Consider the following 25,829-nt stretch of genomic DNA (forward strand, 5'->3'; position numbering starts at 1 on the left):
ATAAGAGCATTCTTGGTGCCATGGTCTAGTTGACTGGATAGTGCTGGGGGATAGGTTGGACTGGATGATCTTGGAGGTCTCTTCCAATCTGGTTGATTCTATGATTCTATGATTTGAGGAGATAAAAGGATGCTCATAGAGTTATTAGAAGTGCTTTCTTTTTTCTTTTCCTAGGTTTGAATGCCCAGGACCATGCCACGAGAGCAGTGCTTGGTTTGCAGGCAGTGTAGTTAGCTGATTGTCTCCAGTGCTTCACAATCACTAACTCCACTGCCATCAAAACAAGGCACAGGATTCCATGCTACAACCTCAGTACAGGAAAAAAACCTGCACTCTGACAACTTCCTTACAACCTCCTGATCCCTAGTGGAAAATAATGAATAATGTCTGTCCAGAATTCTAGCTGTCCAACAGAGGAGTCTGGCAATAGCAAGGGAAACTTTACTCAGTGACTTGAAGTTGGGGCTAAAATCCATAAGAAAATTCCTGGAGCAAGAGAATGCTGCCTGTGGTGTTACACTGCTTAGCCACACAAAGATTTATTGTACACTCAGTTGTTCCTGCACCAAGCCTGGGCCAGAATTGCTGTGGTTATACTCTTCAGTTTATCTGTCAGTTATGGGGGGAAAGAATCTTTCTCTTCAGTTTATCTGTCAGTTATGGGAGGAAAGAATCTTTCTCTTCAGTTTATCTGTCAGTTATGGGGGGAAAGAATCTTTCTCTTCAGTTTATCTGTCAGTTATGGGGGGAAAGAATCTTTCTCTTCAGTTTATCTGTCAGTTATGGGGGAAAGAATCTTTCTCTTCAGTTTATCTGTCAGTTATGGGGGGAAAGAATCTTTCTCTTCAGTTTATCTGTCAGTTATGGGGGATAGAATCTTTCTCTTCAGTTTATCTGTCAGTTATGGGGGAAAGAATCTTTCTCTTCAGTTTATCTGTCAGTTATGGGGGGAAAGAATCTTTCTCTTCAGTTTATCTGTCAGTTATGGGGGAAAGAATCTTTCTTTTCAGTTTATCTGTCAGTTATGGGGGGAAAGAATCTTTCTTTAGCTTTAATGTTTTATTTAACCAGCTGGAAAGTGAAGTAGATTGTGAGTAAGGAGAGTAGTAAAACACTGCAACAGGTTGCTCAAGGCTGTGGTTGAGGCTCCATCCCTTGAGACATTCAAGCTCAGCCTTGCTGTGGCCCTTGGCAGTCTGGTCTAGTTGGAGGTGTCCCTGCTGCCTGCAGGGGAGTTGGACAAGATGCCCTTTGAGGCTCCCTTCCAACCTGATGCATGCTGTGAATCTGTGAGTGTAAGAAGCTAGGGAAGGGGATTTTAAACACTGATGAAATATTATACTCACTGTATGCCAGGGATGTGTCTAAATCCCTCAAACTACCCCAATGTGTTTGACCATTTTGCTTAATCTTCAAGAAAAATACAATGGAGAAAATACTTCAGAGTGATAGAATCTGGCTGGAGAACAGCCCTGAGGAGAGGGACTTGGGGGTGCTGCTGGAGGAGAAGCTCAGCAGGAGCCAGCAGTGTGCACCTGCAGCCCAGAAAGCCAAGCAGAGCCTGGGCTGCAGCAGCAGAAGTGTGGCCAGCAGGGCCAAGGAAGTGATTCTCCCTCTCTGCTGTGCTATAGTGAGACCCCACCTGGAGTTCTACATCCAGCTCTGGAGCCCCTGAGACAAGAGGGATGTGGAGATGCTGGAGAGTGTCCAGAGCAGGGCCAGGAGGATGCTGAGAGGGCTGCAGCAGCTCTGCTGTGAGCACAGACTGAAAGAGTTGGGGCTGTGCAGGCTGGAGCAGAGGAGGCTCCCAGGTGACCTTCTTGTGGCCTTCCAGGGTCTGAAGGGGGCTCCAAAAAAGCTGGGGAGGGACTTTTGAGGATATCAGTTGACTGGGGGGGAGTGGAGCAAAGCTGGAGGTGGGGAGAGTGAGGCTGGAGGTGAGGAGGAAGTTGTTGAGCAGGAGAGTGGTGAGAGGCTGGAATGGGTTGCCCAGGGAGGTGGTTGAGGCCCCATGGCTGGAGGTGTTTGAGGCCAGGCTGGCTGAGGCTGTGTGCAGCCTGCTCTAGGGTAGGGTGTCCCTGGGCATGGCAGGGGGGGTTGGAACTGGCTGATCCTTGTGGTCTTTTCCAACCCTGACGGCTTCTATGATTCTAATCTGCTCTGAGAGGTTTTGGTTAAAAAGGGGGAGGAAAAACCAACACAACAGTCAACACAACCAGTGTAGGAGCTGCCTCTTCTATCAGCCTAGTTACTAGGCAGTGTAGTTAGCTGATTGCCAGAAGTAACAATCACTAACCACACAGCCAGGTGAAAAGGTCTGGAAGACACCTCAATGGAAATGCCACTATCTGAAGGGGACCCACAGGAAGGCTGGAGAGGGACTGTTTAGAAGGGCTTGGAGTGAGAGGACGAGGGGCAACAGTTTGAAGCATCCTTAACGTGATTCTACCTGGCAGAGAGAAGCATTTGCTTCCCAGCACAGCTTTCTAGAAGGAACTATGAAGCAGTCCATGTCTCCAGCTTGCTAAACCTTTGTTGCCTAGGTTTCTGGGAGAAATTAACTCAGGAGTAAGCCAATAAGCTCTGGATGCCAAAACTAAAGGAGAAGGAAAATATCTTCAGCAGGTAAAGAATCACTGATTCCAGCTCTTTTTGTTTCCATATCTATTTCCACTCACTGCATGGCAGCTGCTGGAATCCTGGAAGCTACTTTCTGAACAATAAGATAAATTGCCTGGCCCTGGCCCATGGTGTGGTTTGCATGATGCAGCCCATTCCTTGCTGGTTAGCTTAATTTCATTGCTTGGGGGCAGGGCTGAAAGCAATAGGCTGTGTATTTAATTTCTTCCTAGTAAGCAGACAATGTCTGCTCTGATTTAGTAGCTGCAAGTAGCCAACTGAGAGTGCCCAGATTCAAAAGTGGAGAGTTTCTGGTAGCAAAAAAATATCCACCAGTGCTGCATGCACTTACACACAATAAAAACCCTGGCAGAGAGACACTGAAACACAGCTTAAAGCTTGAGTTTATTTCTTAGTTGTCTCAGTTATTAATAGATCTCCTCCATTAGCCTGTGCCCAGCAGCAGCTGGTGCCAAGAGTTCATCGAGCGAGAGGTGTGGGAAATTTGGCTTATGGAGGCTGTTAAATCAGCCCCCATGGAATGCATCTGCCTCAGCCTGCCACTCAGGGATAGTTTTTGGAGAGGTATCATTCCAGAGCTGCTAGACCAAGACATTTCCATTTCTTTAGAAACTACTTAGCTGCAGAAGTGTGGATTTTAGCACACAGCTCATTTTAGCACACAGCTTACAGGTGATGCTGTCTTTCCAAATGAAGGCGTAGCTGGGATCCTGTTGTGCCTTTGAGGTTGGATCCTTCTGAGATGCACAGAGCTGATCAGCTCCATCTAGACTCCACAGACTGACTTAGTGGAGTCTTACAAAAGCCAGCTTCAATCCAGCAAGCAACCATCCACTCAGCACTTTAGTTAGTGCTTACTGCAGGATCAGTAAGATTTTAGCATGCTACAAACTCAGGTTTGTGCAGTGCCTCAAGGATTAAACTCACTATGGAAAGAAGCAAAGCAAGGGACATGGTATCCAAATCACTGAGGTTCATCTGCTGCATCTGTTGGACCAAGTATGGAGAGTTTAGGGATTCTCCAGCTATTCAACCCAAAAAAGCAGAAGATGCAGACAGAGAACAGCTGTGGTTGCTGTTGAGACACTGATATAAACTTCTGCTGAAGGAGTACTGCATCCAGTTCTGGAGCCCCTATGACAAGAGGGATGTAGAAATGCTGGAGTGTGTCCAGAGAAGGGCCACAAGGATGCTCAGAGGGCTGAAGCAGCTCTGCTGTAAGCACAGACTGAAAGAGTTGGGGCTGTGCAGGCTGGAGAAGAGTAGGCTCTGAGGTGACCTTTTTGTGGCCTTCCAGGATCTGAAAGGGGCTACAAAAAAGCTGGGGAGGGACTTTTCAGGATATCAGTTAGTGCCATGACTCGGGGGAGTGGAGCAAAGGTGGAGGTGGGGAGAGTGAGGCTGGAGGTGAGGAGGAAGTTGTTCAGTATGAGAGTGGTGAGAGGCTGGAATGGGTTGCCCAGGGAGGTGGTTGAGGCCCCATGGCTGAAGGTGTTTGAGGCCAGGCTGTGGGCAGCCTGCTCTAGGGTAGGGTGTCCCTGGGCATGGCAGGGGGGTTGGTCCCTTCCAACCCTGACTGATTCTATGATTCTATGAAGCCCCTGTTGGGTGCTCCACATATATACCATGAACACCATTCACACAAGGAATGGAAACTAAGACAAATTAGCATTAAATATAGCAGTAACATTTTCACCCTCTTTAATTATGCTTTTGCTTTTTCTCACTGCAGTAAAACATTCCCCATTTTTACTGAAAAGCCTCTGTTTGGGAAGCAGGCCAGAGGAGAGCAATCTGCAAGAGGTACAGAAAGGTGCTGAGCTCTGCAAGTCTTCCCTGCAAGTCAGCAATCCCTCCTTCCCAATTAATAATTCCAAAATGCATCTCATCCATTATCATCACTTAGCCTTCTTTCTGAATTCTGGCTGGAGCTAGCAACAGTTCCCTGGATCATCTGTTGATGTTTCTAAACCTCCCCAGGAACAGGCAGCAAAGTTTTGCAGCCTCTGGCATCTGGCAGCCGTGAAGCTGACTGGCTTCATTTCTGTGAGTGAATTGCTTTCTACAGCTGCAGGCCATGTGTAGGTCTAAGAAAATGAAAACCAAGGCATGGAATGAAATAAGAATGATGTTTGCACTGTTGTCAGTCACTTACTGTTCAAACCCAGCTCTCAGAACTGATGCAGACATTCTCTCTCTGCAGCACGTCCCCGGGGAGGGAGAAGCTCGGAAGCTCTGCTGCGTAGATCCAGGAACTGAATTGTGTCTCTGCAGTGGAACAGGGACAGGAAAGCTCAGCTGCATTAACACAGATCTTTCACAGACTGGCAGTAAATAAAGTTGTTAGGAATGCTTCTTTTAATTAGCTAATTTCAGTACCTGAAAGGGGGGGGGCGGAGGCTACAAGAAAGCTGGGAAGAGACTTTTTACATGGTTTAGTCACTGCCAAACCACATCCCTAAGCACCAGCTCCACAGGTCATTTAAAGACTTCCAGGGATGGTGATTCCTTGAGCACTATGTTTGAGAACCCTTTCAGTGAAGAGATATTCCTACTATCCAGGCTGGAGCTCCCCGGGTGCAGCTTGCATCCATTTCCTCCAGCCCTGCATGCTCTCTTGCAAGCTGTCTTAGCACATCGACGTTTTCACAGACATGAGGAGATGGCTGTGGGAGGAGGAGGAGAGGAAGTGAAGTTGGCCTGCAGAGGCAGATAGGGAACACTGCAGATAGTCTGGAAAACTCAAAAATGTGGGACTGAGAGAGGAAATAGAGCAGAAGCAGTGACCAGAGCACTGTTGGAGTGGCACTGAGGACTGGCAGCACTTTGCTGATGGCTCTGTGTTTTCTGTAGAGGTACATAATAGAAAGACCTCAGCTACTTCAATTAAATCAATTTTAATCATAGAATCACAGAACCAACCAGGTTGGAAGAGAGCTCCAAGCTCATCCAGTCCAACCTAGCATCCAGCCCTGCCCAATCAACCAGACCATGGCACTAAGTGCCCCAGCCAGGCTTGGCTTCAACACCTCCAGCCACAGCCACTCCACCACCTCCCTGGGCAGCCCATTCCAATGCCAATCACTCTCTCTGATAACAACTTCCTAACAACATCCACCCTAGACCTCCCCTGGCACAGCTTGAGGCTGTGTCCCCTTCTTCTGTTGCTGGCTGCCTGGCAGAAGAGACCAGCCCCACCTGGCTACAGCCTCTCTGCAGGTAGCTGCAGACAGCAATGAGCTCTGCCCTGAGCCTCCTCTGCTGCAGGCTGCACACCCCCAGCTCCCTCAGCCTCTCCTCACAGGGCTGTGCTCCAGGCCCTTCCCCAGCCTTGCTGCCCTTCTCTCAACACCTTCCAGCACCTCAACAGCTCTCTGCAATTCAGGAGCCCAGAACAGGACACAGCACTCCAGGGGTGGCCTGAGCAGTGCTGAGCACAGGGGCAGGAGAACCTCCCTTGTCCTGCTGCCCACACTGCTCCTGAGCCAGCCCAGGATGCCATTGGCTCTGCTGCCCACCTGGGCACACTGCTGCCTCATCTTCATCTCCTCTCTCCCAGCACCTCTAGGTCCCTTCCTGCCTGGCTGCTCTCAGCCACTAATGCAGCTACACATCTCAGCTTCTCAGTTTAACACACCAAAGGCATCTTTACACCCTGCCTGTTCTTAGTTGCTTCTTTTCTCAAAGTTTCTTGTCCACTGAAACACTATAACTCAGATGATAACAAAGTTATGGCACTGGCTGCAGCTTTTACAAGCTCTCCTCCCTAAAAAAGCTCTTATAAACTAAATTTGAGCAAAGAAAAGGAAGAACTCCAAGTAGGGATTTTTATTACTATCAGTAGCAAACTCTAGATCCACTGATCTGTAATGGCTTTGCTCAGCCTGGCCAGATGTCTATCAGGAGAATAATAGTCAGGAATAAGAGGTCTGTATTATATTAAGGCAATTCTTTCCTTCAGCTATAATTCACCAGATACAAAGCAGAGACAAATGAGGTTTTACCCCATCTGAGGAAGGTTAAACATCTGTCCTTCTGAAGGACTACATATCCTAATTGATGCAATTTCATTACTCAACAGTAGAAAGCAGAACTGAAATTCTGAGGCTGATAAGTGCAGTGATTTAAGAAGCAACTTGGAAAACAAGATTTCAGAAGATATGATGGATCCATCTCAGACATAAAAGGCTCCTTTCTTCTTCCCCCTTATTTAGGCTTTTATGTTAGTTCACATCATGCACTTCCCCTTCTCTAAGTTTACTGAATTGCTGAGCTAAGTGTATCTGCTTTGTCCAAACCTTGAAATCAAACAGGAGTCTCCTTCCTTCTGACACAATAACTCAGATGAGTTTTATGCTCTGCCTGCTCAGGTACCATATTAGCACATAAAAGACCTCCAAGCTCCTTACTATTGCCAGGAGTATCTTTTGTTGCTCTGTTGGTATAAAGCTGTCCTCCAGGCAAAACAGTACATTTAGAATGAATGTGTCCTACAAACACAGAATTGGGGTTGTTCAGCCTCAAGAGGCTGCAAGGAGATCTTAGAGCTGCAACTCAATGTCTGAAGGAGACCTACAGGAAGGCTGGGGAAGGACCTTTTAGAAAGGCTTGGAATGATAGGATGAGAGGCAAAGGTTTGAAACTGGAGCAGGGGAGATTTAGGTTGGACATCAAGAGGAAGTTCTGCACAGTGAGGGTGGTGAGACACTGCAAAAGGTTGCTCAGGGCTGTGGTCAAGGCTCCAAGATCCAAGCTGGTGAGGGGCCTGGAGAACAAATCCTATGAGGAGAGGTTGAGGGAGCTGGGCCTGTTTAGCCTGGAGAAGAGGAGGCTCAGGGGTGACCTTATTACTGTCTACAACTACCTGAAGGGGCATTGTAACCAGGTGGGGGGTGGCCTCTTCTCCCAGGCAACCAGCAATAGAACAAGGGGACACAGTCTCAAGTTGTGCCAGGGTAGGTATAGGCTGGATATTAGGAAGAAGTTCTTCACAGAGAGAGTGATTGGCATTGGAATGGGCTGCCCAGGGAGGTGGTGGAGGCACCGCCCCTGGGGGTCTTCAAGAAAAGCCTGGCTGAGGCACTTAGTGCCATGGTCTGGTTGATTGGTTAGGGCTGGGTGCTAGGTTGGACTGGATGAGCTTGGAGGTCTCTTCCAACCTGGTTGATTCTATGATTCTATGATCAGCCTTGCTGTGGCCCTGGGCAACCTGCTCTAGTTGGAGGTGTCCCTGATGTCTGCAGGGAGGTCAGACAAGATGCCCTTTGAGGGTCCCTGATGCAATGTATCTGTGATAATTAATCACAAGAGTTGGTCTGGGTTTTAAGTGTTCAATAAAATCATAAAGCTGCTTTAAAACATGGACCCCAGTCAGTGTCTGAGCAGAAACTGGAGCTCCTAAGGCTCCTGCATGAACTCATTTTGGTGCTCTGCCTCTTTCTACAACCTACAAAAAGCTCCTAAGGGCTGAGCCACGAAAATCTTAGCTAGAGAGACAGCGACCCCAGCAGCAGGTGCACGTCAGCCTCCCAGCCAGCAGGAAACATTTATTAGCGTTCGAAGCAAAGTTCCTGTGTTGGGTTTCCAGTCCTGAAGCAACTTCCTAAAGGCAGCTGCCTGTGGTTACCGGGAGGGTCAGCCTCTCACGGGCTGCAGGGGTGGCTTTGTCACTCGTAGGGTGTGCTCAATGGATGATGCTTCCCCGTGGTTTACCTGTGGGACAGGGGAACCACCAAGCTGGAGCGCAGTGAAACAAGCAGAAGTGATGAGGTTTCTGAAGGGTGGCAGAGGGGATGGCTGAGCATGAGGGCAGCAAGAAGAGGTGCGGGCTTGGCGTCTGGCTCGGAGCGGGACTGACAGAGCCTCCGGAGCAGGGCTGTGCAGCGAGGGAGCCGCTCTGCTACCCCAGCTCAGGCTGCGGGTCCCCATTCCCCAGGCTCTGGCTGCGGGTCCCATTCCCCAGGCTCTGGCTGCGGGTCCCCTTTCCCCAGGCTCAGGCTGCGGGTCCCCTTTCCCCAGGCTCTGGCTGCGGGTCCCCTTGCCCAGGCTCTGGCTGCGAGTCCCCTTGCCCAGGCTCAGGCTGCGGGTCCCATTCCCCAGGCTCTGGCTGCGGGTCCCATTCCCCAGGCTCTGGCTGCGGGTCCCCTTGCCCAGGCTCTGGCTGCGAGTCCCCTTGCCCAGGCTCAGGCTAGGGGTCCCATTCCCCAGGCTCTGGCTGCGGGTCCCATTCCCCAGGCTCTGGCTGCGGGTCCCCTTGCCCAGGCTCTGGCTGCGGGTCCCATTCCCCAGGCTCTGGCTGCGGGTCCCATTCCCCAGGCTCTGGCTGCGGGTCCCCTTGCCCAGGCTCTGGCTGCGGGTCCCCTTGCCCAGGCTCTGGCTGCGAGTCCCCTTGCCCAGGCTCAGGCTAGGGGTCCCACTCCCCAGGCTCTGGCTGCGGGTCCCCTTGCCCAGGCTCTGGCTGCGGGTCCCCTTGCCCAGGCTCTGGCTGCGGGTCCCATTCCCCAGGCTCTGGCTGCGGGTCCCCTTGCCCAGGCTCTGGCTCTGGGTCCCCTTGCCCAGGCTCTGTTTGCGGGTCCCATTCCCCAGGCTCTGGCTGCGGGTCTTTGCCGCTGCCACCTCCCACTCGCACAGGATCTGAGCCAGGTCCGGCCCCCTGGCCCAGAGCCGGGGGAGGGCCGAGGCGACAGCTCCTCCCTGCTGGCTCCCTCCCGCCCGGCTGCCCTCCCCGCCGGCAGTGGGGCCGCTGCGGCCAGCCCCGCTCTCAGCGCACGCCGCCGGGGCCGGGACGATGCTGCTGGGCGCGGTGCTGGGCGCGGTGCTGGGCGCCGCTGCGCTGGGCTGGGCGGCCGGGACGAGGCTGCTCAGCGGTAAGCAGAACGGGCTCGGCGCTGCGGGGGCCGGGCACAGAGGGGAGCCGGGCACAGAGGGGAGCCGGGCGCGGGGCTCGCAGTCCGCTCTGGGCTCGGTCCGGCGGGGCACGGCCGCTCCCCTCCTGCTCTGGGGGGGTTGGAGTGCTGAGGCAGCCGCTGCGGCAGAGGCACAGATGTGTCTGCTCGACGGCCAGCAGGGATTTTTGCCTCTCTGACTCCATCGGGAGCTGGCTCTGCCGTGGGGACACCTCCGCATCCTCCGCCTTGGGTGGGAGTACCCTTGCGGCCGGGCGGTGGCCAAGGGGTCACGCCGACAGGCCAGGCTGATTTGGGTTTTGCCCCTGAGAAACCCTTCTGCTGTCTCTGCTGAGCTTTCCCCTCGGGTTTAGGCGCTTTGAAAGGCTGCCTTGGCTAACAGAACTGCTTTTGTCATCCGACTTGCAGTGGCAATCGCCAGCCTGGCTGAGGATGCAGCCAACACTCGCTGACTCCTCCGAACCAAGTCTCTCTCAGTTATCAATTCGTTCTGGGTTTGTGCAGACAGCTTTTAGAGGAGCAGATCCACGGCAGCTAAAGGTTGGATCAGCAGGACTTTGGGATGTAGCATCCAAACTAAGTCGTCTAGCCTGGGTTTAGGGCACAAAAGAGCCTGTCTGGTTGGTGGACTCAACAGAAAGCTATGAGGGGTTTGTGTTGTTCCAAGGGAAGCTAAAATAGGTTTATTCTATCTATAAATACACTTTGGATTCTGCATTAGGACTTTTGTGGGAGTGAGTTAAGAGGGCTCAGCTGCCAGCTTGGAAATGGATTTCTTCTCAGGAATTTTTTACTTCTCAGTGTAGTTGACTCATCCCAAGTCTTGCATTCCAAGGCTCAGTGAAGTCAGAAGGCTTTGAGGCAGATCTCATGTAGGCATTAAGGGGATATGGAGAGAATACAAGGGAGCCTTTCAGCACTGGTTAGAGCTACACATCAATTGCCTTCTGTTATCTAAAGTCCACTCAGGAACCCAATCGGTAGCAAAGAGCAACTACAACATTTTTTTTCCTTAGCTGAAAGCCTTGGTGAGTTTGGCTACTGAGGGAGACTTTCTGCTGGCTAATGGGAGGGAGGAAAATGTGCTTGGTGTCAGAAAAGAACTCCAGTGCAGTTTGGAACAGCGTTTCCAGAGAGCTGCTGCAGGGTTTGATTAACAATGTGCTGTGTTTTTCTTATGCCTTTCACAACAGCAGTGGATATATCCCTCAGAAGAGGTAAGAGGGGTTTGCATTTTTTCACCAAGCATGAGTGTTAAGTTACCAAGAGCAACAGAGGTTATGCCCAGAGCTATGCTTTTAAATACTGCTTTGGCACTGCAGTTTTGATTTGGGTGTAAAGTGTTAGCAGGCTGTGATTCTGAGTTCAAAACTTCCAGTAAGAAATGTGTTTTAATTCCCCCCTCTTAGAGCAGCCATGCACAAACATGGGAGAAAATATATATGGGGGGACTGGTGAGTGAAAAGTTGGACATGAGGTTGACATCCCAGAAGCTAACCTTGTGCTGGGTGTGAACAGCAGATGAAGGGAGAGGATTCTGCCCACCTGCTCTGCTGAAACCATTACCTGCAGTGCTGGGGTCAGCTCTGGAGTCCTGGGCACAGGAGAGGCATGGACCTGTTGCAGCAGGTCCACAGGAGGGTCACAAAAATGATCTAAGGGCTGGAACCCCTCTGCTGTGAGGACAGGTTGAGAGAGCTGGGGTTGTTGAGCCTGGAGAAGGCCCTAGAGAGACCTTCTTTTGGCCTTTTAGTACTTGCAGGGAGCCTATAAGATGAGGAGAGCCTTACCAGGTGCTGTTGTGACAGGGCAAGGGGTGATGGTTTTAAACAAAAAGAGGGAAGATTCAGACTAGGTCTGAGGAAGAAAATCTTTACACTGAGAGTGGTAAGACACAGATTGTCCAGAGATGTGGTGGATAACTCACCCCTGAAAACATTCCAGGTCAGGCTGGACAGGGCTTTGAGCAACCTGATGTAGCTGAAGATGTCATTGCCCACTGCAGGGGATTTGGCCTTAAAAAGTCTCTTCCAACTCAAAGCATTTCATGATTCTATAAGGCTAAGGGGAAATGAACATGAGGAGGGGGTGAAAGACATGGGGCTGCTGAGTCTGGATGGCCTTAAAGAGTCCCTTCCAACTCAAAGCATTTCATGATTCTACAAGACTAAGGGAAAATGAGCATGTATCCCATGGAGGGGTTTAAAATGGCCTGTCCTCACATCCCATTTGCTCTGAGCACATCACAAACGTTGCTCATCAGTTCTGTTTTCATCTGTACAAACAGGAAGGTTGGCAGATTGGGTCTGCAAAGAAATATTTACTGTGGAAAACAAAACTTGCTTTCTGCAGTCTAAATATTGGGGCTCTGCTACTGAGGCACAGCCAAAGGCATCCTTTTAGCTTATATAGCTTTTCACTTTGATCTTTTGTTTCCTTCTAATCAAAATAAGCTGTGCTGCTTCATGCACGAGGAGATCCTTGGCTTCTGACAGCCTGGAAACAGACATTGTTTACTTCCTGGGCAGTCAGCAACCTTAACAGTGCAGAGCAACGCTCAGAATTGGACTGTGTGAAAACATCTTGATACACTGCCATATGGGCTGTGGGGACAGAGTGGCTGAGAGCAGACAGGCAGAGAGGGAGCTGGGGCTGCTGGGAGAGAGGAGCTGAAGATGAGGCAGCAGTGCCCAGGTGGGCAGCAGAGCCAATGGCATCCTGGGCTGGCTCAGGAGCAGTGTGGGCAGCAGGACAAGGGAGGTTCTTCTGCCCCTGTGCTCAGCACTGCTCAGGACACACCTGCAGTGCTGTGTCCAGTTCTGGGCTCCTCAATTCAAGAGAGCTGTTGAGGTGCTGGAAGGTGTTGAGAGAAGGGCAGCAAGGCTGGGGAAGGGCCTGGAGCACAGCCCTGTGAGGAGAGGCTGAGGGAGCTGGGGGTGTGCAGCCTGCAGAAGAGGAGGCTCAGGGCAGAGCTCATTGCTGTCTGCAGCTGTGGCCAGGTGGGGTTGGGCTCTGCTGCCAGGCACCCAGCACCAGAAGAAGGGGACACAGCCTCAAGCTGTGCCAGGGCAGGTTCAGGCTGGATGTGAGGAGGAAGTTGTTGTCAGAGAGAGTGATTGGCATTGGAATGGGCTGCCCAGGGAGGTGGTGGAGTTGCCCTGCCTGGTGATGTTCAAGCCAAGCCTGGATGGGCTTGAATGACTCTTAGAGTCTTCAATTTGCATAAAATTCATAAGGGAGCTGGAAAGTGCAGGAGATGAAAGAATGGTGCTGTGTGGAGCAACTTCAGCTGTTAGAAGCAGCAAGGGAAGCCTTTTCCTAGTGCAGGGATTTTAACTGTTTTGTCTTCCTACAGTGCAGAACTCAAGCAAATCAGGGGACTGGAGCACTGCCTGAGGAGAGGCTGAGGGACCTGGGGCTCTTCAGTCTGGAGAAGACTGAGAGGAGATTTAATCAATGCTTATCAACATCTGAGGGCTGGGGGTCAGGAGTCGGGGGGGACAGGTTCTGCTCACTGCTCCCTGGGATAGGACAAGCAGCAATGGATGGAAGCTGCAGCACAGGAGGTTCCAGCTCAACACAAGGGGGAACTTCTTGACTGGAAGGCTCCCAGAGCCCTGGCACAGGCTGCCCAGAGAGGTTGTGGAGTCTCCTTCTGTGGAGCCTTTCCAGGCCTGTCTGGATGTGTTCCTGTGTGCCCTGAGCTAGATTGTATGGTCCTGCCCTGACAGGGGGGTTGGACTGGATGATCTCTTTGGGTCCCTTCCAACCCCTGACATCCTGTGATTAGCCTTTGCTACTGGTACTAAGAGGCATGGTCTCTGTAAGAGGCTTCTTTCCACTTCTGCAGGGCAGAGAGTGTGTCGGGGGGGCACACAGCAGCCCTGCTACAAAATCGTTTACTTCCACGACGCCTGGCGCAGAGTGAGCTATGAAGAGGCAGACCAAGCCTGCAGGGCTGACCGTGGCCAGCTCCTCAGTGTTGAAACAGCAGCAGAGCAAAGACTGATTGAAAAATTCATTCAGAGCCTCTTAGCTTCTGATGGAGACTTTTGGATAGGGCTCAGGAGGAAAAAAGAGGAGGTAGACAACAGTACAGAGTGCCAGAACCTCTACTCCTGGTCGGATGGAAGCACATCCAAGTTCCGGTAGGTACCTGTGGAATAAGCAGCCTGGAAAGCAGCCTGGTCAGAGACTGTCACCTGCCTTTAGCAGTCAGGATTCTCTCAAAGGAATCAAGCAGAGCACTGATTGTGCCCCTGTATTAGGCACTGGTGAGGCCACACCTCAAACACTGGGCTCAATTTTGAGTCCCTGACTCCAAGAAAGGCACTGAGCTGATGGAGCATGTTCAGAGAAGGCAACAAAGCTGATGAAGGGTCTGGAGAACAGGGCTGGTGAGGAGCAGCTGTGAGGGAACTGGAGGAGGCTGAGTAGCTGTGAGAGAACTGGAGGAGGCTGAGGAGAGACCTCATTGCTCTCCACAACTGCCTGGAAGAAGGTTGCAGTGAGGTGGGGGTTGGGCTCTTCTCCCTCGTAGCAGGTAATAGAAGAGAAAGAAATGGCCTGAAATTGTGCCAGGGGAGGGTTAGGTTGGAGATGAGGAAAGATATCTTTGCTGCAAGAGTGGTCAGGGATTGGAACAGGCTGCCCAGGGAGGTGGTGGAGTCCCTGTCCCTGGAGGTGTGCATGAAATGAGTGGACATGGCACTCTGGGACAGGGTTTAATGGCCATGGTGGATTGCTGGTTGGACTGGAATGATCTTAGAGAGCTTTTCCAACCCAAACTAAGCCTTCCAAAAAGAACACCTGAAATATTTTGTTATTGATCCTACTTTTACACAGGGGGTGAGGGGCAAGTGGGGTGTACTGAGCTGCAACTCTCTTCTATTCTGCCCTCTGTGTGTTCTATTCCCCCCTGAGCTTCTGCCTGTCCCATGACAAGTGGCCTCAAGTCTCCCTTGCCACATTTGTTGTATCTCTTAGGAACTGGTATGTGGATGAGCCATCCTGTGGCAGTGAAATCTGTGTTGTGATGTACCACCAGCCATCTGCCCCAGCAGGTGTTGGAGGGCCTTACATGTTTCAGTGGAATGATGACAGATGCAACATGAAAAATAACTTCATTTGCAAATACTCCTTAGGTAAGAAGTTACTCTGTAAATGTAAAACCCAGGCTGCTCCCAGGCCCCAAGAGGAAGTAGGAGGAGAGTGAAGTAACAGGAGAACCCTTGCTTGGCTTCACTGGGAAGATCTGGTGGGAGAGAGACACCTTTAAATGTAAACAAGTCCTGAGGAAAGCAATCTCAGGATCCAATCTCTGTAGCTGTTTGCTTTGTGACTTCTGGATTATCAGAGGATTTTTTTCCCTGCAGTATTTGAGATCTCAATTGGGGCCTGAAGGAAAAAATCTGGGGAGGGACTTTTGACAAGAACTTGTAGTGCTAGGATGAGGGGGGATGGATTGAAGCTGGAGGAGGGGAGATTTAGACTGGAGATTAGGCAGAAAGTCTTTAGAGTGAGGGTGAGGAGATACTGGCACAGGTTGGCCAGGGAGGTTGTGGAGCACAGAGAGGGAGGGTGAGGAGACACTGGCACAGGTTGCCCAGGGAGGTTGTGGAGCTCAGAGAGGGAGGGTGAGGAGACACTGGCACAGGTTGCCCAGGGAGGTTGTGGAGCACAGAGAGGAGGGTGAGGAGACACTGGCACAGGTTGCCCAGGGAGGCTGTGGAGCAGAGAAGATCAAAGATCACATTCTGTGCTCCTCTGCTTCACAACCTCCCTGGTGGTGTTCAGGGCCAGGTTGGATGAGACCTTGAGCAACCTGCACTAATGGGAGGTGTCCCTGCCCATTGAACTGGATGATCTTGGAGGTCCCTTCCAACCCAAACCATTGTATGGATCTATGACAGGCTGCTGGTGTTGTTGGGCTGCATTCAGCACATTTGATCTGTCAAGCTTGTGAGGAAATTGTACTTAACTTTTCCCTCTTTTTCCCTCCTCTTTCTTTTTAGAGAAGCCAACAAATGCTCCAATGGAAACTTCTCCCAGAGGTAAGCCATAAATATTTGCCTGGGGAGGTTTATTGCAGTGAAATCCCAATTTTCAGTTGCTATACTCTGTCACATTCATTGTCAAGGACACTCACAGGCTGAAAACTTACTTAGCAGGAAGCTTCCCTGCAGTTAGCACTTTCCTTATGCTAGTCCATGATCCACTCTGCAGCACCACAGTCTTGCTGTTGATGCAGTGTCTGGGATTGTTGGTTTTGGTTTTGAGGTGTTCAAGAAAAGACTGGATGAGGCATTTGGTGCCATGGTCTGGTTGACTGGATAGGGCTGGGTGCTAGGTTGGACTGGATGAACTTGGAGGTCTCTTCCAACCTGATTGATTCTATGATTCTATGAATTTCAAGGTTGGAAGGGACTCCAAGGGGGTTCCAAACTTTCTAGGTGAGAGTGGAGTTGCAGTGAGCTGGCTCAGCACCCTGCCAAGCTCAGTCTTCAAACTGCTCAATGCAGGGGAATCATAGAATGGGCTGGAAGGGACCTCCAAAGGTCATCCAGTCCAATCTCCACCACAGCCAGCAGGGACATTCTCATTTAGACCAGGAATCTTTTGGGAGATGATTCCAATCTAACTTTTCTCATGGGAAAACATTTCCTTCTGGAGTCCAATGGGAATCTCCCCAGCAGTAATTTGTCTCCATCACTCCTTGCCTTTTCTGTGGGACTCCTTGTAAGAAGAGGATCTCCATCCTCCTGCTACCAGTACACCTCACACATCTTTGCAGTTGGCAGCCTCTTCCATCTCCCCCCACCCTGACTGTTTATGGGTTTTAAACTCTTGCAGCTAACATCTGCAATATTAATTACTCTGGCAGCTAACATCAGTCAGAGTGGCTAAGAGCAGCCAAACAGAGAGGGATCTGGGGGTGCTGATTGATACCCGCCTGAACATGAGCCAGCAGTGTGCCCAGGTGGCCAAGAGAGCCAGTGGCATCCTGGCCTGCATCAGGAATGGTGTGGCCAGCAGGAGCAGGGAGGTCATTCTGCCCCTTTACTCCGCACTGGTTAGACCACACCTTGAGTGCTGTGTTCAGTTCTGGGCCCCCCAGTTTAGGAGGGACATTGAGATGCTTGAGCGTGTCCAGAGAAGGGCAACAAGGCTGGGGAGAGGCCTTGAGCACAGCCCTACGAGGAGAGGCTGAGGGAGCTGGGATTGGTTAGCCTGGAGAAGAGGAGGCTCAGGGCAGACCTTATTGCTGTCTACAGCTACCTGAGGGGTGGTTGTGGCCAGGAGGAGGTTGCTCTCTTCTCTCAGGTGGCCAGCACCAGAACGAGAGGACACAGCCTCAAGCTGTGCCAGGGGAGATTTAGGCTGGAAGTGAGGAGAAAGTTCTTCCCTGAGAGAGTCATTGGACACTGGAATGGGCTGCCCGGGGAGGTGGTGGAGTCGCCGTCCCTGGAGCTGTTCAAGGCAGGATTGGATGTGGCACTTGGTGCCATGGTCTGGCCTTGAGCTCTGTGGTAAAGGGTTGGACTTGATGATCTATGAGGTCTCTTCCAACCTTGGTGATACTGTGACACTGTGATCTGCAATATTAATTAAGCTGCTTCTTTCTAGCTGTTGCCACAGAGCCCTTGAAGCCAGTATTCCCAGAGGGAGGCCATAAGAAAGATGCTAATGTAACAGTTGTGGAAACCAAAGGTAAGTTGTGCATTCAGCACCTCACCTGCTGTTTCTCTGACTCTGCAGGACCACATTTCTCATCTGTGCCTGCAAACAGCCAACATTTCAGTGGGAAATGTTGGACCCTAATTGCAGAAGACTGAATTTACACATGAGCCATCTGAAAAAAGAAAAACCTAACACTTCACTCAAATCTTTCCCAGTAGAAACCTAAACTGATTGCTTGGCTACCAAAATCTGAATCTAGAGGTGTGGATCTAAACCTAGAGACTATTTATAAGGGTTTGTAGTGATAGGATGAGGGGGGATGGATTGAAGCTGGGAGAGGGGGGAGTGAGAGTGGAGATGAGGAAGAAATTGTTGACAGTGAGGGTGGTGAGACACTGGCACATATTGCCCAGGGAGGTTGTGGAGAGCAGAAAGGGAGGGTGAGGAGACACTTGTACAGGTTGCCCAGGGAGGTTGTGGAGCACAGAAGCACCAAATGTGATCTTTGATCACATTTGGTGCTTCTGTGCTCCACAACCTCCCTGGAAGTGTTCAAGGCCAGGCTGGATGAGTCCTTGGGCAAGCTATGCTGGTGGGAGGTGTCCCTGCCCGTGGCAGAGGGTTTGGAACTGGTTGATCTTTGAGACCCTTTCCTACCCAAAGCATTCTATGAACCAATGACAAAGTTTTGGGGCTGGAGAAGATATTTTTGTGCAATCACTTTCAAATGTCTAAATTGTTCCTATTTTGTTTGTGAGTATTCTTATGGAAACCTCTCCATTTCTTCTTGCCACATTGGCTTCTCCCTCTCCAAGCTCACTTTGATGATTGATCTCTGTCAGAATTGCTGCCTTTAAGAAGAAACAGATACTGCTAACTTGTGAGCAAAGCTAGAAGCCCATTCAGATGTGATGCAGCTGCTTCTTGCAGCTGTTCTTCTGTGCACATCAAAAGCAACTGGGAGTGAACTAAATCTGGAATCTGTTTTTTTACTCCTAGAACCTGTTCAGAGCCTTGCCTACATCCTTATTCCTAGCATTCCTGTGCTGATTCTCCTGATGGCCATTACAGCCATCTTCTGGTTCTGGATTTTGGTGAAGAGGTAAGTGACATGTTTGTGTACCTTGGCCTGGCAATCATTTTAGAGATAGCTTCAGGATCCTGTAAGGTGATGTGGAGAGGATTGCTTTCAGCCAGATGAATGTTTAAAAAGTGGCAGGGATGCTCCAGGCTGAGTTATTTGTGATGTAAAAATCTGGTCTAAAATCTGGTCAGCCTGGTCTAGGGGAAAGTGTCCCTGCTCATGACAGGAGGTTGGAACCAAATGATCTTAAAAGTCTCTTCCAACCCAACCCAATGTATGAGTCTAGAAAGAATAAAGCACATTGTTGCACCTGGGTGGGCACAAACCCAAGCACAGCTCCAGGCTGGGTGGGGAATGGCTGAGAGAAGCCCTGAGGAAAAGGACCTGGGGGTCTGGGGTGATGCAAAGCTCAACAGGAGCCTGCAGTGTGAGTGCAGCCCAGACACAACCCTGTGCTGGGCTGCAGCAAGAGCAGTGTGGGCAGCAGGGCAAGGGAGGGGATTCTGCCCCTTGGCTCTGCTCTCCTCAGACCACACCTGGAGTCCTTGTGCAGTTCTGGAGCCCCAGCACAAGCTGTTGGAAAGAGGAGTCATGAAGATGGTGAGAGGGCTGTGGCAGCTCTGCTATGAGAATAGGCTACAAGAGCTGGGGCTCTGCAGCCTGGAGAAGGCTTGGAGGAGACCTTGGAGTGGCCTTCAGTATCTGAAGGGGACCAAGAGGAGGGCTGTGGAGGGACTATTGACAAGATCTTGTAATGATAGGAGGAGGAATGGGTTTGAAATGGCAGAGGGGAGATTGAAACTGGGTGTTAGGAAAGGGTTCTTTGCAGTGAGGGTGCTGAGACACTGGCACAGGTTGCTCAAGGAGGTTGTGGATGCTCCCTCCCTGGAGGTGCTCAAGGCCAGGTTGGATGAAGCCTTGAGTGACCTATTCTAGTGGGAGGTGTCCCTGCAGGGGGTTGGAAGTGGATGAGCTTTGAGGTTCCTTCTAACCTAAACCATTCTATGATTCTATGAATCTGTAATGGACACAAACTTGAACATAAAAAGTTCAGTCTAAACACCAAGAGGAACTTCTTTACTTTGAGGGTGGCAGAGAGACTGTGGAGACTCCATCTCTGGAGTCATTCAAAACCTGCCTGGATGCCATCCTGTGAAGCCTGCCCTAGGTGATCCAACCCTGGCAGGAGGCTTGGACTAGGTGATCTGCAGAGGTCTCTTTCAACCCTTGTGATGGTAATAGGCAGCTGAGTATGAGCCAGCAGTGTGCCCAGGCAGCCAAGAAGGCCAGTGGCATCCTGGCTTGGATTAAAAATGCTGGGTCCAGCAGGAACAGGGAGGGGATTGTTCCCTTGGACTTGGCTTCGGTGAGGCCACACCTTGAGTGTTGTGTTCAGTTTTGGGCACTGCAATACAGGAGAGATGTGGAGGTGCTGGAGTGGGTCCAGAGGAAGGCAACTAAGCTGGGAAAAGGCCTGGAGAATAAATTTGATGAGGAGAGACTGAGGGAGCTGGGGATGGTTAGTGTGAGGAAGAGGAGGCTGTGGGGAGACAGCTATCTACTGCTACCTGAAGGGACACTGTGGAGAGGCTGCCACTAGTCTCTTCTCACAGGTAACTGGAGACAGAACAAGGGGGAATAGCCTCAAGCTGAGGCTGGGGAGGTTTAGAGTGGACATTAGGAAAAAGTTTTTCACAGAGAGAGTGGTCAGGGACTGGAATGAGCTGCCCAGGGAGGTGCTGCAGTCACCCAGCCTGAAGGTGTTTAAGAGTCGTTTGGATGTGGTATTTAGGGAGATTAATCTTGTAGAGTAGGGTTCTAGGTTGACCCTGGTGATCCTGAGGGGCTCTTCCAACCTGGATGTTGCTGTGATCCTGTGCTTGTTACATGACTGTAAGAGCTGTGCTATTGCTTTCTGTTTGCCTCTCTGAAAGCAGCACATTTTGACTTGCCCTCTTTCCTCCATCCCTCAGGAGACAGGAGCGAATAGATGTGAGCCCAAAGGAGGAAGATGCATGGCTGTCTAACCTCAGGAGGAACAGTCCAAACCTGGACATTTACAAAGTGATCAAGAAGCAATCAGAAGCAGATCTGGCTGGAACCAGGCCTGACACCAAGAACTCTTCCTTCCGCACCCAGGTAGAGAAGGTGCTTGACAGCCCCTTCAGGGATTACGACGATGCAGCAATGAACACATCCACGAGTGGCTTTGTGACACTGGCCAGCACTGAGAGTGGCTTTGTTACCAATGATATCTATGAACCATGTGGAAATCATGCAGGGAGGAGCAAAGAATCAACCTGGGTGGAGAATGAGATTTATGGATATTAAAGCAACTCACTCCAAAATGCCTGGAATCTGGGTGACAAAGTGACCATCGACATGAGCTACCCTGAGCTTGTTTTAACAGTGAGGGGGTGAGCTCCATCCTGGTCTTGCCTTGTCCCTGAACTCTTCTCTGTTTCTTTAAAGAACAGGGTGGGAAGGTTTCAAGCTCTAAACAACAGAATGTTTGCATTTGGCTTTGCATCAACCCCCCTTTTGCCCCAGGAATGGCTTAATACTCTCAATTCCTTTTTGTGCTCCAAAGATGTACCTTTAAAATGAAAGGACAATCATAGAATCAGTCAGGGTTGGAAGGAACCACAAAGATCATCTAGTTCCAACCCCTCTGCCATGGCAGGGACACCCTACCCTAGATCAATCCAAGCTCCCTATTTATTTAACTGATCATAGAATCAGTCAGGGTTAGAAGGGACCACAAGGATCATCTAGTTCTAATCCCCTTACCATGGGCAGGGACATCCTATCCTAGATCAATCCAAGCTCCCTATTTATTTAACTGATCATAGAATCAGTCAGGGTTGGAAGGGACCACAAGGATCATCTAGTTCTAATCCCCTTACCATGGGCAGGGACATCCTATCCTAGATCAATCCAAGCTCCCTATTTGTTTAACTGATCATAGAATCAGTCAGGGATGGAAGGGACCACAAGGATCATTTAGTTCCAACCCCCCTGCCATGGGCAGGGACACCCTACCCTAGATCAATCCAAGCTCCCTATTTATTTAACTGATCTGCTCATCCTCAAAGGTGTTTAAAGACAGAAGTCCATCACTGGTGACATATTTAACTGATCTGCTCATCCTCAAAGGTGTTTAAAGACAGAAGTCCATCACTGGTGACATATTTAACTGATCTGCTCATCCTCAAAGGTGTTAAAAGGCAGAAGTCCACCACTGGTGACATCTGGATTCTCATAGGTCTCTTTCATAACCTACGGTATGGTGGCAAGGAAAGGTTTCTGTTCAGCTTCTTTCCCTGAGTATTTATTGTGTGCACACTGTGATGGACAGGAATGTGGTGTGGAAATGAAGTGCAATGCTTCTGCTGTCTGAGCTTTGCCTGAAGATGTCATGCAAAGCTAAAAGAAAGGTGTAGGTCGAGGCAACCTTAACACTCTGAAATGCTTACTGAAACCAGCACTCTTGGAATGTATTTCTAAACTCACAAAAATTTGTGTCTGCTTTGTCTGGCTTTACACTTGGGGTTGTTAAGCTCCAGGTTTTGAATCCATCTGGGTTTTGGGTTGTGGAATTTTTTGCCTCTTTGATCACAGACCAGGATATGGAGGAAGACTGACCAAACAAATTCATCATGCCAGGCAGGAACACCAATATTACTCACCCATTCCTCTGCAGGTGAGTGTTTCCAGCTCCAGGAGGGTGATACTCTGCTTCCAACAAGTCTGCCAATGAAGCATCTGAAATTAATTCATCTCTTTAGAGGGTTCCTTGAAAGTTTGCTCTTCTCCACTGCATGGAAACATATAACTGGGGAGGGGTTGGAAATGAAGGAAAAGCAATGTGCATAAGCCACCAGGAAACAGAGATGTGCCAAAGGCTTTGGCAGGAGGTGTTTTATGTGGGACTGAAACAACAAGAGAAACGAGAGCAGGACGTGGCTGTGAGTTCACTCTGCCAATGTAAATATGCAGGAAGATGTTTCTGGCTCAGGCTGCTGTGGCTGTCTCTTGCAGATATGGAAATATTTCAGTCAGTGGCCACAGCTGCTGCTCTCATTTCCTGAACGTTGAAGGTAAGGCTGGATGTGCACAATGGCTCTGTCCTGCATAGCTGTGGTATCAGAGCGGCTGCCAGTCTCACACTGTACCTCCACTATGTCCTGGTGCAAGATGAAGCCCTGGGAAGGTGTAATCCTTTTTAAAAAGAAATAAATCTATCTGTTTTGAAACTGTCACTTGGTTAGCAACCAGTCCTCCTGAAAAGCAAAATCCTGCTGCAGGAATCAGAGAGTCACAGAATGCCAGGTTGGAAGGGACCCCAAGGATCATCTGCTCCAAGCTTTCTAGGTGAGAGTAGAGCTGCAATGAGCTGGCTCAGCACCTTGCCAAGCTCAGTTTTCAAACTGCCCAATGGAAGGGACTCCACTGCTGCCCTTGGCAGATGATTCCAATCTCTGGCTGTTCTCATGGGGAAACATTTTCTTCTGGAGTCCAGTGGGAATCTCCCCAGCAGTTACTTGTCTCCATCACCTCTTGTCTTCTCCATGGGACTGCTTGTCAAAAGGGAGTCTCCCATTCTCCTGGCAGTCACCCTTTATGTACTAGAAAGTAGTCACTGTTGGGTTCTTGCCACATCCAGTGTTTGCAAGGCCACAGTCAGTGTTCTTTTACCAAGCAATTTTGTCTCTATTTCCTTTTACTCTTTTCTCTTTTTGTTACTCCTCTTTTTGGTTTTCTTTTGGTAAGCAGCAGGCATTTTACTGACATTGAAAAACAGGAAATGAGAGGAAAAAGCTCAAGCCAGATGTTGGCTTAGGTGTGTAAACATGTAAAACCCATATTTTGGCAAGTGAGTGCATACCCTGGTCTTTTTTTGCTGCTGGCTTATTGAATGCAGCTGCATGTGTTGAGCATCTCTGGAAGTTATCACAGCTTCACAGATTGCTTTGGGTTGGAAGAGAAAGTTTATCTTCTCCAACCCCCCTGCAGTCACTGGGGACAATTCCAACTAGACCAGGCTGCCAAGGGCCACATCAAGGCTGATCTTGAATGTCTCCAGGAACAGGGCTTCAACCACATCCCCAGGCAACCTGTTCCAGGACTTCACTACCTGTGTTGTGCAGAACTTCCTCCTGATATCCAATTTAAATCTTCCCTGCTCCAGTTTCAAACCATTGCCCCTTGTCCTATTGCTTCAAAGCCTACTAAAGTGTCCCTCCCCATCCTTCCTGTAGGTCCCCTTCAGATATTCAGATATCAAAGGTCAGCTCTAAGGTATCCTTGGAACCTTCTCTTCTCCAGGCTGAACACGTTCAGTTCTTTCAGTGTGTGTTCATAGGGGAGGTGCTTCAGCCCTCTGATCATCTTCACGGTCTCCTCTGGACCCACTCCATCAGGTCCATATGCCACTTTTGTTAGGGGTCACAGAGCTGGACATAGCCCTCCAAGGGAGGTCTCCCCAGAGCAGGGCAGAGGGGCAGCATCACCTCTCCTCATCCTCTGGCCATGCACGTTTGGTTACAGCCCAGGATGCCACTGGCCTATTAGAAGGGTAGGTAATTTTATACCTTCTTTTCTCTGACATCTCCTTTAGCAGAGCCTCGCAGCTGTGGTGTAATGTCCAGGATCATTGCCCACAAGATGGCATCTGTGTTCCACAGTTCATACCACACAGCCAAGTGATGAAAACAGCTCCTCTATACCAGTGCTTGTGGGCAGGAAGGGAACATTTCATTACTAAAACCTTTGTTTATAATAAGAGCATCTGAGAATATTCATTAGGGAATATTTTGCACAACGTAGGAAAAAGTTACTTTTAGCACACCAAGCTCACATCATGCTGAAGTTGTTGCTTGGTCAGGATTCCAGCCTCCTGAAAACAAAAAAAATGGGGTGAAACAGGAGTGGAATCTCCAAAGTAGCATCTTAGGATGCCACCCTTTGCTCTTCAGGTAGGATTATGGTAAGTTTGCTCGTGCACCTATCAATCATTGAAGAGCATGGGTGCCTGACTGACTCAAGTCATGTTAGTCATTGCCAGAACTTTGTAACAGCAGTTACTATCCACAGCAGCCTCAGTCAGCAGCAGCAGCATCTCAAAATGCCATTCCTCAGAGGAATCTCATGGTTGAAGCCCAGTTCCTGGAGGCATTCAAGATCAGCTTTGCTGTGGCCCCAGGCAGCCTGCCCTAGTTGGAGGTATCCCTGCTGCCTGCAGGGGTGTTGGACAAGATGACCTTTGAGGGTCTCTTCCAAGCCAATGCAACCTGTGAAGCCAGCAGTGCAGCAAAGGACAAGCAAGAACCTTTCATGGAGGTCTTTGGCTGCCTTTGCAGAACAGTCCTTGCTGGTTGGCATGTAAAATATTCAAGCAACTTCCCACAAGGACGAGGCAGCTTTCCACACAAGATGTGCAGACAAAGGGAAAGCAGGAGGCAGATGTTTGGCTCCTGGCTCCTTCCATGAGATTTTTGTGGGCACAGTGTGTTCTGAGACGTGTGTTGAGTCCACTGCACTCCATGTTCTTAAAAGGCCTGTGACTGATGCTGGAAGTGCAGCTTACTGGGAGAGGATTCCAGTCTCCTGCTATTCTCCTGCTGGAGTCCAATGGGAATGCCTCCTCTTAAACACCTCCACAGATGGGGACTCCACCACCTCCTCAGGCAGCCCATTCCAATGCCAATCACTCTTTTCATGAAGAATTTCTTCCTAACACCCAGCCTGAACCTGCCCTGGCACAGCTTGAGGCTGTGTCCCCTTCTTCTGGTGCTGGGTGCCTGGCAGCAGAGCCCAGCCCCACCTGGCTACAGCCTCCCTGCAGGCAGCAATGAGCTCTGCCCTGAGCCTCCTCTGCTGCAGGCTGCACCCCCCCAGCTCCCTCAGCCTCTCCTCACAGGGCTGTGCTCCAGGCCCCTCCCCAGCCTTGCTGCCCTTCTCCAAACACCTTCCAGCACCTCAACAGCTCTCTGCAATGGAGGGACCCAGAGCCGGACCTCCTCTCTCTTCTCAAGGCTGACCCAAGCCAGCTCTCAGCCTTTCCTCACACGCCAGGGGGCTTCAACTCCGCTGCAGGCGCCACGCCGACCCTGCCGAGAGCTGAGGGGAGGAGCTGGGGAAGAGATCCCCACAGCTCCTGCGGGCAGCAGGCCCAGGCCGGGCGCGCTGCGCAGGCCGCGGGGAAGGGGCGCGCAGGGGAGGCCGGGACAGGGCACGGCAGGGCAGGGCGGGGCGGGGCAGTGGGGGCCGCTCCGCCCCGCTCCGCCCCGCCCGGCCCCGCCCCGCTCGGCCCCGCCCCGCCGCGCTGTCCGCCGTTGCCATGGCGAAGCTCCGCCCCCGCTGACGCGCTTGTGACGCGCGGTTGGTGGCGGAGGGCGGAGGGGGCGGGGCGGCAGCAGGGCGCCGCAGGCACACTCGAGCCGCCGCCGCCGCCGCTCGCCCCGGAGCCGCCGCCGCCGCCCCCCGCGCCCAGCATGGTAATGGCCGAGCCCCGGCGG

The 25,829-nt window shown here is 50.8% G+C and overlaps 2 protein-coding genes and 1 long non-coding RNA gene across 4 annotated transcripts in view; all 3 read left to right on the forward strand.

Annotated features, from left to right (window-relative positions):
• Positions 1-2,324: 2,324 nt before the first annotated feature.
• LOC135191203 (uncharacterized) lies at positions 2,325-4,988 on the forward strand. Its single transcript, XR_010308758.1, has 3 exons — positions 2,325-2,625; positions 4,373-4,686; positions 4,844-4,988. It is a non-coding gene; the product is annotated as an uncharacterized LOC135191203 (long non-coding RNA).
• Positions 4,989-9,376: 4,388 nt separating this feature from the next.
• On the forward strand, positions 9,377-22,571 carry LAYN (layilin). 2 transcript variants are annotated; one of them, XM_064173303.1, is made up of 8 exons: positions 9,377-9,506; positions 10,739-10,762; positions 13,396-13,693; positions 14,532-14,689; positions 15,560-15,598; positions 17,172-17,255; positions 18,225-18,327; positions 20,283-22,571. In XM_064173303.1, the coding sequence occupies exons 1-8, from the start codon at positions 9,428-9,430 to the stop codon at positions 20,638-20,640; spliced, it is 1,143 nt and encodes a 380-aa protein (XP_064029373.1). In that variant the 5' UTR covers positions 9,377-9,427; the 3' UTR covers positions 20,641-22,571. The 2 variants fall into 2 exon arrangements, with proteins under 2 accessions (XP_064029373.1, XP_064029375.1); XM_064173305.1 differs by lacking the exon at positions 10,739-10,762.
• Positions 22,572-25,805: 3,234 nt separating this feature from the next.
• Positions 25,806-25,829, forward strand: part of SIK2 (salt inducible kinase 2) — a 40,770-nt gene continuing 40,746 nt past the window's right edge. The window contains 1 exon segment of the mRNA XM_064173301.1: positions 25,806-25,829. Coding sequence (XP_064029371.1) covers positions 25,806-25,829 — 24 coding nt within the window.

The sequence above is a fragment of the Pogoniulus pusillus genome, chromosome 38, assembly GCF_015220805.1.
Source record: "Pogoniulus pusillus isolate bPogPus1 chromosome 38, bPogPus1.pri, whole genome shotgun sequence".
NCBI classification, from domain to species: Eukaryota; Metazoa; Chordata; class Aves; order Piciformes; family Lybiidae; genus Pogoniulus; species Pogoniulus pusillus.